Source organism: Hylobates moloch, unplaced genomic scaffold (genome assembly GCF_009828535.3).
Source record: "Hylobates moloch isolate HMO894 unplaced genomic scaffold, HMol_V3 SCAFFOLD_1, whole genome shotgun sequence".
Classification (NCBI taxonomy): Eukaryota; Metazoa; Chordata; class Mammalia; order Primates; family Hylobatidae; genus Hylobates; species Hylobates moloch.
This window is the reverse complement of record NW_026652276.1, coordinates 114,116,254-114,133,023: the sequence shown is the minus strand read 5'-3', so window position 1 is coordinate 114,133,023 and position 16,770 is coordinate 114,116,254. Positions and strand designations below refer to the sequence as shown.

The following is a 16,770-nucleotide window of genomic DNA, read 5'->3' as shown; positions in this document are numbered from 1 at the left end:
AAAGACAAAGAAATGTCTGAGATACACAATCGCAGATTTTATTGGCCCCATGACATCCAGTGACAGTGTGGGAGCAGGCTACCCTCCAGGGACATGTTTTTGGAGGCATATGGAGAAGGGGGCCCAGGCGAGGTGACTCACACCTGTAATCCCAGCACTTTGGGAGGTCGAGGTGGGAGGATCGCTTGAGGCCAGGAGTTCGAGACCACCCTGGGCAACAGAGTGAGATCCCATCACTACAAAAATTCAAAAAATTAGCCAGGCATGGTGGTGCACACTTGTAGTCCCAGCTACTCAGGAGGCTGAGGTGGGAGAATTGCTTGGGCCCAGGAGTTCAAGGCTGCAGTGAGCCGTGATCACCACTGCACTCTAGCCTGGGCAATAGAGCAAGATCCTGTCTCAAAAAAAAAAAAGAAAGAATAGGAAGCTTCTGGTATTTGTCTTTCTGGAGTACTATTTGCTTTGTGATTCCCACAATGCACTGCTTCACCTAGTACATCATTTCATTCTCCCAGACCCTTTTAGGACTGAACTGTGCTTTAAATAGTTACATGTCTGCCTGTTACACAGTGGAAACTAGTTTCTTTCAGAGGGACATGAAACCACAGATGAGGCCACGAAGAAAACATTCTTCCACAGCAACTGGCTGAGAAAACAGAACCAGGAAAATTCTGCCTTGAGGAAACAATGTCAGCTTCCTGAATCATCCAGGGAGAAAGGGGGAGAGAATAGATTTTAAAATGCTTAACAAGGCCTTGCGCGGTGGCTCACGCTTGTAATCCCAGCACTTTGGGAGGCCGAGGTGGGTGGATCACGAGGTCAGGAGATCGAGACCACGGTGAAACCCCGTCTCTACTAAAAATATTTAAAAAAAAATTAGCCGGGCGTGGTGGTGGGCGCCTGTAGTCCCAGCTACTCGGGAGGCTGAGGCAGGAGAATGGCGTGAACCCGGGAGGCGGAGCTTGCAGTGAGCCAAGATCGCGCCACTGCACTCCAGCCTGGGCGACAGAGCGAGACTCCGTCTCAAAAAAAAAAAAAAAATGCTTAACAAATGGCCTTTCAGAGCGCTCTGTTCCAATTGTTTGCGTGTTTGCAATCCTGTGTCAATAATACTTGGCCTCTAAGAGAAACACCTGGCTCCCAGCCACCGTCAACACACGTTGGGCCCCTTCTCCAAAACACAGGAGGCTGTCTTCTCTTACCCTGGTGAGAGGCGCCTGCCACAGAGGGATGAGAGACAGGGAATGGGGAAGTTCTTTCCTGAGGCTGAAGCTCCCTAGCTTGGAATTGTGCTGTTTGCACCGTGGCCAGGGAATGACAGTGACCCTGGAGGGCTTTTCTCCTTGTCACCACCTGGCTGCTCACAGCTCCCCTGGCGGCCGGCCTGCATCTGCAGCACAGCGGAAACCGAGGTTGTCTGAGGCTGAATCTGGAGTGTTGCCCATCCTGCCAGCAGAGAAGGGGAGAGAGGACAGACACGTCCTGAGAAAGAGGCCTAGGGGCTTACCCATCTTCCCTGCCTCACCCGCAGGGCCCGCCATGATCAGGGAGCCTGAGGGCTGGGGAGGGCATGGTCTGGAAAGAAGCCTGGTGTGAGGACAGGTCCTGAGCCTGTGCCAGTCCTGGGAGAAAGGGGACAAGAAGGGGCTTTGGGACAAAAGGAGCCTTGCAAGAGTAGGGGGAGGGACAGTGGCCCCCGAGAGACAGCACTGGAGGGCAGAAAAGACAGTGACTAACTTCTATGTTAGCAGTTGACAACAGCTCAGTAGAGAAAATCTGTCCACAAGCAATGAGAATATCGCGGCCGGGTGCAGTGGCTCACGCCTGTAATCCTAGCATTCTGGGAGGCCAAGGCGGGCTGATTGCTTGAGTCCAGGAGTATGAGACGAACCTAGGCAACATGGCAAAAACTCATCTCTACAAAAATTAGCTGGACATAGTGGTGCACGCCTGTAGTCCCAGATACTTGAGGAGCTAAGGTGGGAGAATCGCTAGAGCCTGGCAGTTTGAGGCTGCAGTGAGCTGAGACTGCACCACTGCACTCCAGCCTGGACAACAGAGCAAGATTCTGTCTCAAAAAAAAAAAAAAGATTTTTCATGTGCCCACCGGTTTGAAGAGTCAGTAAGTCCATGACCACCAGTAATGACCTACTGGTGTGGTCATTCTACTTCCCTCCCTTTGCCCACCTAGTGGTAAGGACAAGAGGAGAAACCCCCTAATTAAGATGCCACACACAGTCTCCCTGGGTACCAAGAGCTGGCAAGAGAGTCACAAGGTGTCCTGGGTCCCTTTGCTTTTCATAGCAAGTGCTGCTGGCTTTCTTTTCCGTACCCACAACTGGGCACAGGCTCAGGGAGGTGCTGGGACCAACCTTCACACAGACGGTTGGTGGTGTGAAGGTGGGGGCACTTGGGGACCAGGATTCAGATCTCAGCCTCCAGCTACAAGGCCCCGCGTTGCCTGGGACCAAGCCCCTCACCTGGTGGTGACCCGGGCCCGGTGATTGGCAGAGCCGTCAGCTGTGTCGATCCAGGATGCCCCCCGGAGGACGCGCATGTCCTGCTCAGCGGCCTGGTACGGTGATGCTGTCCACTCCCACACGTTGCCCAGGAGGTCATAGAGCCCTGCAGCCCCACTGGCGGGTCAGGCCAGGCTGGGACCCACAGACCACCCCGCCTACCCTCTGAGGTCCTGGGGGCCAACTGGGAGAAGGGAGGTGCTTCCCTCTGCCTCCTCTCTCAGACATGACGGTCCCAGCAGCCAGTTCGTGGGCACGGTCGCAAGCCCAAGAGAGCTCTTACCGTAGTTGTTCTGGGCGGGGAAAGCATTCACTGGGGAGACTCCATGGAAGCCATCCTCAGCTTTGTCTCCCTTGGGGAACTTTCCCTGATGGGAGAAAGGAAGGGTAAAGGATTTACCACCTATCCCAAAGCAGGTCCTCATGCCTATCCAGAGGAAAACCAAGGTCGTCTTGCTGTCGCATCTGGGGAAGGGGAAGGGCACGGGGCGGTGACCTAAGATTCCTATCCAGAGCTCCCAAACCCATCACCTCACAACCCCAGGGTGACCCCCCTGCTGGATTAGGAAGAGTGTTTCCCCTGTACCCACAGGGCTCCAGGTCAAGCCCAGCCCGCACCTGACTTCTCCACTCTCAGCAACATCCTGCCTTCTGCCTGGAACCCCACATGCCACAGAGCCTCAAGAAGACAGGATCCTCCGCATCCTGCCCCCCGCCTCATGCCTGAGCACTGCAGCCTACTCCTGCCTGCCTTCTCAGGACAGTGCTTTTTTGTTTGCTTATTTTAGTTTTATTTATTATTTATTCACTTTTTTTTTTTTTTGAGGCAGGGTCTCATTCTGTCGCCCAGGCTGGAGTACAGTGGCAGCATGATCTTAGCTCACTGCAACCTCCGCCTCCTGGGTTCAAGTGATTCTTCTGCCCAAGTCCCAAGCAGCTGGGATTACAGGTGCATGCCACCATGCCCAGCTAATCTTTTATTTGTGGTAGAAGCAGGGTTTCATCATATTGGCCAGGCTGGTCTTGATCTCCTGACCTCAGGTGATCCACCTGCCTTGGCCTCCCACAGTGCTGGGATTACAGGCATGAGCCACTGCACCCAGCCCTACAAATCTTTAATAGAAAGTACTTATGCTGGCTGGGCACGGTGGCTTATGCCTGTAATCCCAGCACTTTAGGAGGCCGAGGTGGGTGGATCACCTGAGGTCAGGAGTTTGAGACCAGCCTGGCCAACATGGCAAAACCCCATCTCTACTAAAAATACAAAAAAATTAGCTGGGCGCGGTGGCAGGCACCTGTAATCCCAACTACTTGGGAGACAGGGGCAGGAGAATCGCTTGAACCTGGGAGGCGGAGGTTGCAGTGAGCCAAGATCGCACCACTACACTCCAGCGTGGGCGACAGAGAGAGACTCTGTCTCAAAAAAAAAAAAAAAAAAAAAAAAGAAAGTACTTATGACCCATTGTCTTTTGCTTTACCAGCTTATGAGTCATCAGTTGCATTAGAACCCAAGCCCTCTGGATGCCGTGGCCTAACAACACAGTGCCCAGCCTCCAGCAGGTCTCGATGCTTGGTGAAAGGAGGAACGCAGGTCTTACCTGCCACAGGTTGGTGCGGTTTGGCTGGAACCGGTTCCCCCATGGGTAAACTTGACCTGCGAGGAGACCAAGGAGGCAGCAGAGGAGGGGGAGGTGAAGAATTAGGGAAGGAAAAAAAACACAGAAAGAGTGAGGGAACCAAAAGGAAGTTAGAGGGTGATGAGAAAAAAGAGAGTGAATGACCTGCTTTTATTTCCCATGCCCATCCTCTCCACTCGCTGAACTACGTTAGAGGGCCCTAGCCTCCTCATGTGCTCCAGGGCAATGCAATCCTAAGCATGGTTCTTCAGACCTGAGCCAGTTTATAAAGCATCTGTTATCAGTTCATGTTGAGAAAAGTACAGAAATTGAGAAACTTGACATTGGACTTAGATTGCATAAATGAATGAGCCAGAGGCAACCTCACAGGTCATATTAAAAACTTCCAAGGGCCGGGCGCGGTGGCTCACGCCTGTAATGCTAGCACTTTGGGAGGCCGAGGTGGGCGGATCACGAAGTCAGGAGATTGAGACCATCCTGGCTAACATGATGAAACCCTGTCTCTACTAATAATACAAAAAATTAGCCAGGCGTGGTGGCGGGCGCCTGTAGTCCCAGCTACTCGGGAGGCTGAGGGAAGAGAATGGCGTGACCCAGGAGGTGGAGCTTACAGTGAGCGGAGACCGTGCCACTACACTCCAGCCTGGGCGACAGAGCAAGACTCTGTCTCAAAAAAAAAAAAAAAAAAAATAGCCGGGCGTAGTGGCAGGTGCCTGTAATCCCAAGTACTAGGGAGGCTGAGGCAGGAGAATCCCTTGAACCCAGGAGGCGGAGGTTGCAGTGAGCTGAGATCATGCCACTGTACTCCAGCCTTGGGCGACAGAGCTAGACTGTCTCAAAACAAAAAACAAAAAACTTTGATCACTGATGTACCTGGTATTCACTGAAAGATTGTGTAGAGGGGTTTAATGTGGGGAGTTGCTTTTTGCAGTCCTAACTTTCTGTGTAATTAGGATTGCAGAATGACAAATGACCGAGTTAGGAGCAAACAGTGATTCTTTTTTTTTTTTGAGATGGAGTCTCACTCTCTCACCCAGGCTGGAGTGCAGTGGCGTGATCTCAGCTCACTGCAACCTCCGCCTCCCAGGTTCAGGCCATTCTCCTGCCTCAGCCTCCCAAGTAGCTGGGACTACAGGTGCCCGCCACCACACCCAGTTAATTTTTTTGTGTATTTTTAGTAGAGACGGGGTTTCACTGTGTTAGCCAGGATGGTCTCGATCTCCTGACCTCGTGATCCACCCACCTCGGCCTCCCAAAGTGCTGGGATTACAGGCGTGAGCCACTGCGCCCGGCTGCAAACAGTGATTCTTAACATTAATCCCTGTACCCCAGAGGCAGAGGTGTGTAGTCTTGGTAATCCTTCCTTTTCCTTATGCTATGTTGCTCTAGTTATATTTATTGAAATGTAACATGTCTGTGGAATTTCCAATAAGATATTTTATGTCTGTTCTTTCAATTTTCCAGTTATTAATTTTTATGGTATTTTATAAATATATCAGTCTGAGATGGACTAGAAATAAAAAAAACACTGGTCCTCCACCACAGATAGCTTAAGAAGCACTGCTCTAGGGAACACAGACACTTCCTGCCCCACCCCCCATCCCCCCTTTTTTTTGAGACAGGGTCTTGTTCTGTCACTCAGGCCAGAGAGCAGTGGTGCAATCATAGCTCGCTGCAGCTTTGAACTCCTAGGCTCAAAGGATCTTCTCGCCTCAGCTTCCTGAGTAGCTGGGACTACAGGCACATGCCACCAGGCCCAGCTCATTTTTGTATTTTTCGGAGAGACGGGGTCTCCCTATATTGCCCAGGCTGGTCTTTTACTCCTGGCCTCAAGTGATCCTCCTGCCCCAGCCTCCCAAAATGCTGGGATTACAGGCATGAGCCACCGCGCCCAGCCCCTTCCCACCCTTTAAAGCGCCTCATGCTGGACAGGATGGGGAGAAGAATAAAGGAAAATCGCCTTATCATCTGGATACCCTTCAAGCCCCCTCGGGCGGCAAACTCCCACTCTTCCTCCATGGGCAGCCGTTTTCCCCGCCAAGCACAGTAGGCACGGGCGTCATTCCAGCTCACGTGTAACACTGGGTGCTCCAGTCTCTCTCGGATGCCAGAGCCAGGACCTGCAGGCTGACAGCCAGGATTAAGTGAGACAGGCTTCCGAGAGCGCAGACAGGCTTCCGGGAGCGCATTAAGTCGGAGGCCCGCTAGGTTTAGGGCGCCCGCGTTCAGCTTTTACCACTAGATGGAGCAAGAGAGCTGGAAGAGAGCCGGGTGAGTGACGAGTGGTCGGAGTCAGAAAAAAGAGACTACAGGAGGCTGAAGGGAGAAATGGATGGGTAACAGGAAACAGGATTCGGGCAGGCGAAACAGGCCTGCTGAGCGATTTCCGTGATATTCCCCTATCCTCCTTTGAAACTCAGTGTTCCTGGATATAAGAGGGGTAGAGAGGAGGCTGGGCCTGGAGAATAAAAGAGTCAAGCAGGAGTAGAAAATGAGGTAGCGGAATCAGCCCTTACCTGCCTCCAAAATGCCTTTTCCACTGGAAGCCACCAGAGTACAGGCTGCAAAAAAGAAGGAGACCGACTGCAAGATGCTCTGGCCCAGCAAAGGCACCTCCCCGACTGAACCACAGGCCACAGAACAGAGACGTCAGGCTGAGACTCAGGTGGTCTAAGTAAGGCTGTGGCTGAAATTTTTTTTTTTTTTTTTTTTTTGAGACAAGATCTTGCTGTCACTCAGGCTAAAGTGCAGTGGCACCTTCACAGCTCACTGTGGTCTCAACATCCTGGGGTCAGGTGATCCTCCCACCTCAACCTCCTGAGTAGCTAGGACTACAGGTGTGCATGACCATGCCCAGCTAATTTTCTTTTTTTTCTTTTTTTTGTAGATATGGGATCTGTGTTGCCCAGGCTGGTCTTGAATTCCTGGGCTCAAGCAATTGTCCCACCTCGGCCTCCCAAAGTGCTGAGGTTACAGGCATGAGCTGCTGGGCCCAGCTGAGACTGGAATCTTTATAGAGCCCATCTTACCACCCTTATTAGAGGTTGGTTTGCCAAGATGATCTTTTTTTTTTTTTTTTTTTTGAGACAGAGTCTCACTCTGTCACCCAGGCTGGAGTGCAGTGGTGCCATCTCGGCTCACTGCAACCTCTGCCTCCCAGGTTCAAGCGATTCTCATGCCTCAGCCTCCTGAGTAGCTGGGATTACAGGAGCATGCCACCACACCTCTCTAATTTTTGCATTTTTAGTATAGACGGGGTTTCGCCATGTTGGTCTTGAACTCCTGACCTCAGGTGATCCACCCACCTCAGCCTCCCAAAGTGCTGGGATTATAGGCATGAGCCACCACGCCCGGCGCACCAAGGTGATCTCTTGATTCAAGTTCCTTGGACCCTATCCTGACTTGGACATTTAGGCAAGAGCTAACTTGGGTTCAGGGTTAACTTCCTGGGAGTGTGTACTGATCTGACGCTCCATGGTGAGTTTCTCTTGCTTCCCCTCTGCCTCCAGCTCTCAGGTCTGATTCTCCACTGTGTCCCAGGTAACCCATGTCCCACAAGATTCCTTGTCCAGGTCCCACTCCTATCCCCTCAGCTGTAAGACCAGGTTCTCTCACCTTCATTGGCTGGGTGGCTTTGTTTCTCAGCTCATCGGAGACAAAGTCCTCAAAGACAAAGCTCCATCCAAACATCTCAGCCTCTGTCCGATACTTTTTCTCCCTAACAAAATCCCTGGAAAGACATAGTTCAGCTGGTTCAGCTGGTGAGGTTCTGTGCCCACCCCATCTTCTCCTGCTCCAGGAAACTTCAGATATCCTTGTCCTGTAAGTTACACCACAGAATGTTCATGATTGCCAAGGAATTAACCTGAAGCCTGAGTGATTTTCTTTTAAATTAGAATACAACAAATTCACATACAGTAAAATTCACTCTCTTCAGTGTTTAGTTCTGTGAGGTTAATTTTTTATTTTATTTGTTTATTTATTTAGTTAGAGATGGAGTTTCACTCTGTCGCCCAGGCTGGAGTGCAATGGTGTGATCTCGGCTCACTGCAAGCTCCGCCTCCCGGTTTCATGCCATTCTCCTGCCTCAGCCTCCTGAGTAGCTGGGATTACAGGTGCCTGCCACCACGCCCAGGTAATTTTTGTATTTTTAGTAGTGACAGGGTTTCACCATGTTGGCCAGGCTGGTCTCAAACTCCTGACCTAGTGATCCACCTGCCTCGGCCTCCCAAAGGGCTGGGATTACAGGCGTGAGCCACCACACCTGGCCTATTTATTTATTTTTTTGAGACAAAGTCTCACTCTGTTGCCCAGGCTGGAATGCAGTGGAACAATTTCAGCTCACTGCAACCTCCACCTCCCAGGTTCAAGTGATTCTCTAGCCTCAGTCTCTTAAGTAGCTGGGATTACAGACGCATACCACCACGCCCAGCTAATTTTTGTATTTTTTGTAAAGATAGGGTTTTGCAATGTTAGCCAGGCTGGTCTCGAACTCCTAACTTCAAGTGATCCACCCACCTCGGCCTCCCAAAGTGTTGGGATTACAGGTGTGAGGCACAACACCTGGCCAATTTTTTTTTTTTTTTTTTTTGAGACAGAGTCTTGCTCTGTTGCTCAGGCTGGAGTGCAGTGGTGCAATCTTAGCTCACTGAAACCTCCACCTGCTGGGTTCAAGCGATTCTCTTGCCTCAGCTTCCCCAGTAGCTGGAATTACAGGTGCACACCACCATGCCCAGCTAATTTTTGTCTTTTTAGTAGAGACAGGGTTTCACCATGTTGGCCAGGCTGGTCTCAAACTCCTGACCTCATGATCTGCCCACCTCAGCCTCCCAAAGTGCTGGGATTACAGGCATGAGCCACTGCGCCCAAATTATTTTGTATTTATTTATTTATTTATTTACTTACTTACTTACTTACTTTTAGACAGAGTCTCACTTTATGGCCCAGGCTTCAGTGCAGTGGCGTGATCTCAGCTCACTGCAACCTCTACCTCCTGGGTTCAAGCGATACTCCTGCCTCAGCCTCCTGAGTAGCTGGGATTACAGGTGCATACCACCACACCCGGCTAATTTTTGTATTTTTAGTAGTGATGGGGTTTCACCATGTTGGTCAGGTTGGTCTCGAACTCCTGACCTTGTGATCTGCCTGCCTTAGCCTCCCAAAGTGCTGGGATTACAGGTGTGAGCCACTGTGCCCAGCCAATCATTTATTTTTTTGAGACCAGGTCTCACTCTGTCACCCAGGCTGGAGTGCAGTGGCACAATCATTGCTCACTGTAACATCGATCTCCTGGGTTCAAGCGATTCTCGTGCCTCGGCCTCCCGATTTATTTTAATTATTTATATTTTGAGACTGGGTCTCACTCTGTCACCCAGACTGGAGTACAGTGGCATAATCACAGCTCACTGCAGCCTTGACCTCCTGGGCCCAAGCAGTTTTCCCTCCTCAGCCTCCCAAGTAGCTGTGACTACAGGTGCATGCCACCATGCCTGGCTAATTTTATAGACATGGGGTCTCACTATGTTGCCCAGGCTGGTCTAAAAATTCTGAGCTCAAGTGATCCACGCACCTTGGGCTCCTAAGTGTTGGGATTACAGGCATGAGCCACTGCGCCCGGCAGTTCTGTGAGTTTGACAAAGCATATAGTCACTACAATAATCAAGATACAGAATAGTTCCATCGGTCACCTCCAAAAAAATTTCCCTGCAACTCACCAACCACGGACCAGGTTTTTTTGTCCCTATAGTTTTGCCTTTCTCAGAACACCATATAACTTGAATCATATAGTATGTAGTCTTCTGGGTCTGGCTGGGGTTTCCTTCACTTAGCAAAAGGCTTCTGAGATTCATCCATGTTGTTGCCATTAGTAGTCTGTCCCTTTTTATCGATGAGTAGTATCTTATTGTATGGATATACCATATTTTGTTTATACACTTACCAGCTGAAGATCATGTGAGTTATCTCCTGTTTTTGGAAATCATGAATAAAGCCACTGAGCAGGAGATGTAAGGGTGGGGAATGTGTCTCTTTTTTGAAAGGTCTCCAGCACATACCTTTTTTTTGAGAAAGGATGTCTCTGTTGCCCAGGCTGGAGTGCAGTGGTGCAATCATGGCTCACTACAGCCTCAACTTTCCACACTCAAGTGATCCTCCTGCCTCAACCTCCCTACTAGCTGGGACTACAAGCATGTGCTACCATGAAGGGCTAATTTTTTTTTTTTTAATTTTTAGTAGAGATGGGGTCTGTGTTGCCCAGAATGGTCTCGAACTCCTGGGCTCAAGTGATCCTCCCACTTCAGCCTCCCAAATTGTTGGGATTACAGACGTGAGCCACTGCATCCAGCCCTTCATCACATATCTAATCTCACAACAACCATCAGAGGTAGATGTAACTGGTGTTATTGTTATTAACTCCATTTAAGAGGTCAAAAACACTGAACCAAACAGAAGTGAAAAATTGGGCTTTTAAAATAGATTTTCGGCCGGGCGTGGTGGCTCACAGCTGTAATCCCAACACTTCAGGAGGCCAAGGCAGGCAGATCACCTGAGGTCAGGAGTTCGAGACCAGCCTGACCAACATGGAGAAACCCTGTCTCTACTAAAAATACAAAAATTAGCTGGGCGTGGTGGTGCATGCCTGTAATCCCAGCTACTCAGGAGGCTGAGGTAGGAGAATCGCTTGAACCCAGGAGGCGGAGGTTGCGGTGAGCTGAGATCGCACCATTGCACTCCAGCCTGGGCAACAAGAGGAAAACTGTGTCTCTAAATAAATAAATAAAAATAAATAAATAAAATAAAATGGATTTTCAAGGCCAGGCATGGGTCACACATATAGGGTCACACCTATAATCCCAGCATTTGGGGAGGCCATGGCAGAAGGATCACTTGAGCCCAGGAGTTCGAGACCAGCCTGGGCAACAGGGCAAAACCCTGTCTCTACCAAAAATACAAAACAAAATAAGCCGGGTGTGGTAGTGCACACCTGTAGTCCCAGCTACTCAGGAGGCTGAGATGGGAGGACGGTTTGAGCCCGGGACACAGAGGCTGCAGCAAGCTGAGATCATACCACTGAACTTCAGCCTGGGTGACAGAGCCAGACCCTGTCTCAAAAAAATAATAAGGCCGGGCGCGGTGGCTCACGCTTGTAATCCCAGCACTTTGGGAGGCCGAGGCGGGCGGATCACGAGGTCAGGAGATCGAGACCACGGTGAAACCCCGTCTCTACCAAAAATACAAAAAAAAAATTAGCCGGGCGTGGTGGCGGGCGCCTGTAGTCCCAGCTACTCGGAGAGGCTGAGCCAGGAGAATGGCGTGAACCCGGGAGGCGGAGGTTGCAGTGAGCCGAGATCGCGCCACTGCACTCCAGCCTGGGCGACAGAGCAAGACTCCGTCTCAAAAAAAAAAAAAAAAAAAAATAATAACAATAATAATAATAGTAATAAAATGAATTTTCATATACTTTGGTATGGTTTAGTAAGTTTCAGCGGGCAGATTGTCAGGGTAAGATGGATTGTTTTGTATATATATATATATATATGTATGTATATTTATATACTTACTTACTTATTTATTTATTTTAGCAGAGATAGGGTCTCCCTATGTTACCAGGCTGGTCTCAGACTCCTGAGCTCAAGCAATCCTCCCACGTCAGCCTCCCAAAGTGCTCACATTGCAGGTGTGAGCCAGCACACCTGGCCTATAAGGTAAATTTAAAGGACTCTACTATGATGTCCCTTCTCCCAATCCCTTTCCCCATGTAGAAGAGGGTTCTGTTGAGTGACTGGCGTTTGCTTATATTTCTCAGTGCTATGCCCAGTGTAATGGAAAATGCACTGGCTCAAGAGCCCAGGGATTTGAGTTCCAGGCCAAGTTCATCCACTAACTGAGAGACTCAGTCAAACCTCTTTAGATTTCAGGTTCTTCATCTGAATAATGTATATAACACTTATCCCATAGTACACTGCCAAGATGACACATGACAGTGAACAAGTTAGTTTTCTTTTAGATATTAAGAATGAGGCCAGGTGCAGTGGCTCATGCCCGTAATCCCAGCACTTTGGGAGGCTGAGGTGGGCAAATCAGTTGAGGTCAGGAGTTCAAGCCCAGCCTGGCCAACATGGTGAAACCCCGTCTCTACTAAAAAAATACAAAAAAAAAAATTAGCTGGGCGTGGTGGTGAACACCTGTAATTCCAGCTACTAGGGAGGCGAAGGCAGGAAAACTGCTTGAACCCGGGAGGTGGAGGTTGCAGTGAGCGAGATTGCGCCACTGCACTCCAGCACCTGGGTGACAGAGTGAGTCAGTCTCAAAAAACAAAAAACAAAAAAAAAAAAGAAAAAATGAGATTAGAGAGGGCCTTCATTCCTCCTGGAAGGATACCTGATGTACCTGAAATCTTTGTTGGTGACAGGAAATATGTCAATGGCAAAGGGTTTCACTGTCACCTCCCGCACAGGGCCTTCACCATCTCTGCTGTCTGGAGAATTTGTTCCCATCAGGAATCTCCCACCCTGCAGTTGGACCATGCTAGTAGCCTGTCCACTTCCTGCAGAGAAAAAAGAGAGTTACCAGTAATACGTGCATATATATAAAACAAGTGGTAATATTTGGATCATATGCAATACTCATGATGGTATAAAAAAAACAACAAAAAATGTGGAGGCTTAAAAATCTGGCTTTAAATTCCTTTTGGGCTGGGCACGGTGGCTCACACCTGTAATCCCAGCACTTTGAGACTCAGGCTGAGGCGGGTGGATCACGAGGTCAGATCAAGACCATCCTGGCTAACACGGTGAAACCCCTTCTCTACTAAAAATACAAAAAAAAAAATTAGCCGGGCGTGGTGGCAGGCGCCTGTAGTCCCAGCTACTTGGGAGGCTGAGGCAGGAGAATGGTGTGAACCCAGGAGGCGGAGCTTGCAGTGAGCCGAGATCGTGCCACTGCACTCCACCTGGGCAACAGAGCGAGACTCTGTCTCAAAAAAAAAAAAAGAAAGAAAGAAAGAAAGAAAATTCCTTTTGCGTTTTGTTTGTTTGGCTTCACATTCTTGTTCTGCCACTTAATTTGCTGGGAAACCTTAGGCAAATTACTTAATCTGAGATTCAGTTTCTTTCTTTTTATTTATTTTTTTTTTTTGTGACAGGATCTTTCTCTGTCACCTAGACTGGAGTGCAGTGGTGCCATCTAGGTTCACTGCAACCTCTGACCCTGTCAGCTCAAGCAATCCTCCCACCTCAGCCTCCCGAGTAGCTGGGACCACAAGTGTGCACCACCACACCTGGCTAATTTTTGCATTTTTTTGTAGAGATGGGGTTTTTTTACGTCACCCAGGCTGGTCTCAAACTCCTGAGCTCAAATGATACTTCCACCTCAGCCTCCCAAAGTGCTGGGATTATAGGTGTGAGCCAACATGCCCAGCTGAGATTCAATTTCTTCATCTGAAAAATGGGGATATCTATGGGCCACCATAGCTTATTAATAAAAGAAAAAAGTAAGTATGAAAAATAGGGATAATATCTCACTATCTCTTAGGTAGTAGCTGTATCAATTAAAATAACATGGAACCAGGAGCAATGGCTCAGAGACAGGGTGCAGAGGCTAAGGCAGGAGGATTGCTTGAGCCCAGGAGTTCAAGGTTGTAGTGAACTATCATTGTGTCACTGCACTCCAGCCTGGGTGACAGAGTGAGACCCTGTCTCAAAAAATAAAAAATAAAAAGATAATAATAACAATAAAACATCATGGGTGAAATGTTGAACACATGGTAGATTTGCACTTACCTCTTTATTCCTCTACACAAGCCCTTGTCCCAGCTAGGCGAATTTAGACACTCTACCCTAAAATACATCTAGCACTTTCTTTCCATCCTTCTGCTCATGCTGTTTCTCTGCCTCTTCCTCTCCACTTACTGAACTCTTATCAGTTCTTAGTGATTCTCACCATTACATGCGCCAGAAGAGAAGCATACAATACATATATGTTTGACAGTATATCCCTGGCCTCTGCCATAAGTGCATAATTATTGACAAATAGTTGAATGAGCACCTTTAGACTTGTATGAATGCCTCAGAAAATCATAGAATTAAAAAGGACTGGCCAGGTGCAATGGCTCACACCTGGAATCCCAGCACTTTGGGAGGCCGAGGCGGGCAGATTACCTCAGGTCAGGAGTTCGAGACCAGCCTGGCCAACATGGCGAAACCCCGTCTCTACTAAAAATACAAAAATTAGCCGGGCATAGTGTCAGGTGCCTGTAATCCCAGCTCTCAGGAGGCTGAGGCAGGGGAATCGCTTGCACCCAGGAGGCGGAGGTTGCAGTGAGCCGAGATCATGCCACTGCACTCCAGCCTGGGTGACAGGAGCGAGACTCCATCTCAAACAAAACCAAAAATTAGCCAGGTATGATGGTGTACACCTGTAATCCCAACTACTCCAGAAGCTGAGGCAAGAGAATCACTTGAACCTGGGGGGGGGGCGGAGGTTGCAGTGAGCCAAGATCGCGCCACTGCACTCCAGCCTGGGTGACACAGCAAGACTCTGTCTCAAAATAAATAAATAAATAAAATTTAAAAAGGGTCTTTGTTTCAACCTCCTTATTCCACAGGAGCAAACCAAGACCCAAAAAGGAAATATGACTTAAAGAGCTGGTTAGCAGAAGACAGGACTAGATTTAGGTCTCTTTACGGTGCTGTTTCCAATAAGCCACACTGCTTCAGCTTGACGCACCACTTCACAGTGTCTTTCCAAGAAAGGATGTCTAAGCACTACAACTTCTTTCAAGGCAGAGTCCTGGTCTTTTGATGTTCCTCAAGATCCTATCTTTGGATCTCTTATTCTGACACACTCACAGTGATTTCATCCATTTTCAGTTTTTCGTTGTTTTTTTTTGAATTTTTTTTTTTTTTTTTTTTTTGAGGCGGCGCCTTGCTCTGTTGCCCTGGTCGGAGTGCAGTGGCCCGATCTCGGATAACTGCAACCTCTGCCTCCTCGGTTCAAGCGATTCTCCGGCCTCAGCCTCCTGAATAGCTGGGACTACAGGCTCCCGCCACCACGCCCGGCTAATTTTTTGTATTTTTAGTAGAGACGGGGTTTCACCATGTTGGCCAGGCTGCTCTTGAACTCCTGACCTCGTGATCCGCCCGCCTCGGGCTCTTAAAGTGCTGGGATTTCAAGCGTGAGCCACCTCACCCGGCCCATTTTCAGTTTCTTTAACAAATATATTGCAAAGGGAAAAAACCGGATCATCCTGGCGTGGTGGCTTACGCCTGTAATCCCAGCACTTTTGGAAACTGAGGCAGGGATTGCTTGAGGCTGCAGTCAGCTATGATGGAACCATTCACTCCAGCCTGGGCAACACGTCGAGACCTTGCCCCCCCGCCCTACCAAAAATAAACAAATAAAAGGAGTAAGTAGGGAAATCTCAGATTGAATCGGAATTAAGAAATAACATACAATTGCAATGTATGAGCTTTATTTTGTCCCTAATTCAGCCAGCAAACGTTAAAAACTATTTATGAGATAATAGATGAATCTGAACAGACTGGATATATTATTAAGAAGCACTGTCAATATTTTAGGTGAGAAACGGTTTGACTATTCGAGCTTAATAAATCCCTAGAATAAAATGGGATAATGTCTGGACCCACTTCCAAATGGCTCCAGGAGAGGGGGAGTGTGCGATTCCGCAGGAGCAGGATTGGCCACAAACTGTCAGCTATTTAAGCTGGCCGAGGAGTACGTGGGTGCGGGGGTCGTTCCTCGTTATATTCTCCTCTTTCCCTTTTTTTTTTTTTTTGAGATAAAGTATCGATCTGTCCCCCAGGATGGAGTGCAATGGCACGATCTCAGCTCACTGCAACTTCCGCCTCCTGGGTTCAAGCGAGTCTCCTGTCTCAGCCTCCTGAGTAGCTGGGATTACAGGGGCCCGCCGCCACGCCCAGCTAGTTTTTTTTGTTGTTTTTTTTTTTTTTTGTATTTTTGTAGAGACAGGGTTTCACGTTAGCCAGGCGGGTCTCCAACTCCTGACCTCAAGCGATCCACCCGCCTCGGCTTCCCAAAGTGCTGGGATTACAGGCTCGAGCCACCGCGCCCGGCCTCTTTCCCTTTTTTAGGTTTGAAAGATTCCACAGCAAGAAGTTGAAAAGTACAAGGCGGTGAGGCGCCAAGCGTACCGAGAGCGACCTCCCCAGCCGGCCGCTGCAGCCGCACCCCGGAAGCCGACAGAGGGGCCTCGGGCTCTCTCCCGCCAGGGCGGAGCGCCCCATCCCCTTCCCAGCGCCCCCGGGATGGACGGCCGTTTCACTGACCTAGCTTGAGCCACGCGCCGACCAAGAGCGACAGCAGGGACAGCAGCGTTAACCCATGCCGGGGCATCATGACTGGCGCGCTGCGCCGCGCACACCCACGGCTCCGCTGCGCATGCGCCCTCATGCACCTCAGCGGCAGTCGACCACTATGCACATGCGCAGGCTGTTCCACCACCCGCCCTGCACCCAACAGTTCAGCAGGAAGAAACTGACGGAACGAGGCAGAGGACTGGCCACACCACCCTCAGGGCCGCCCAGGGAATTAAGGAAAACCACGTTGTTGAGGGTCCCCGCCGTTCCAGAGGCCCC

The 16,770-nt window shown here is 49.5% G+C and overlaps 1 protein-coding gene across 6 annotated transcripts; it reads right to left on the bottom strand.

Moving 5' to 3' along the window:
* Positions 1-22: 22 nt before the first annotated feature.
* On the bottom strand, positions 23-16,543 carry SUMF2 (sulfatase modifying factor 2). 6 transcript variants are annotated; one of them, XR_009215057.1, is made up of 10 exons: positions 16,462-16,543; positions 12,545-12,701; positions 7,772-7,976; positions 6,673-6,717; positions 6,133-6,283; positions 4,118-4,173; positions 2,803-2,887; positions 2,481-2,625; positions 1,738-1,891; positions 1,380-1,446 (listed from the first exon to the last, which is right to left on the bottom strand). XR_009215057.1 is itself a non-coding variant. In XM_058444674.1 (9 exons), exons 1-9 carry the CDS (start codon positions 16,529-16,531, stop codon positions 1,362-1,364), a joined length of 918 nt encoding a protein of 305 aa, XP_058300657.1. In that variant the 5' UTR covers positions 16,532-16,543; the 3' UTR covers positions 23-1,361. The 6 variants fall into 6 exon arrangements, 5 of the variants coding, with proteins under 5 accessions (XP_058300657.1, XP_058300646.1, XP_032613894.2 ...); XM_058444674.1 differs by lacking the exon at positions 1,738-1,891 and having other exon boundaries at positions 23-1,446; positions 7,772-7,886; positions 12,536-12,701; XM_058444663.1 differs by lacking the exon at positions 1,738-1,891 and having other exon boundaries at positions 23-1,446.
* Positions 16,544-16,770: the final 227 nt, after the last annotated feature.

Bases quoted from the DNA above. Each gene is read 5' to 3' on its own strand.
- SUMF2 (XM_058444663.1), bottom strand. From the start codon at position 16,531: ATGATGCCCCGGCATGGGTTAACGCTGCTGTCCCTGCTGTCGCTCTTG. The intron at 12,702-16,461 runs GTCAGTGAAACG...TTTTCTCTGCAG, and splicing joins CGGCGCGTGGCTCAAGCTAG to GAAGTGGACAGGCTACTAGC. The intron at 6,718-7,771 runs GTGAGAGAACCT...TCTTTTTTGCAG, and splicing joins AAGCCACCCAGCCAATGAAG to CCTGTACTCTGGTGGCTTCC.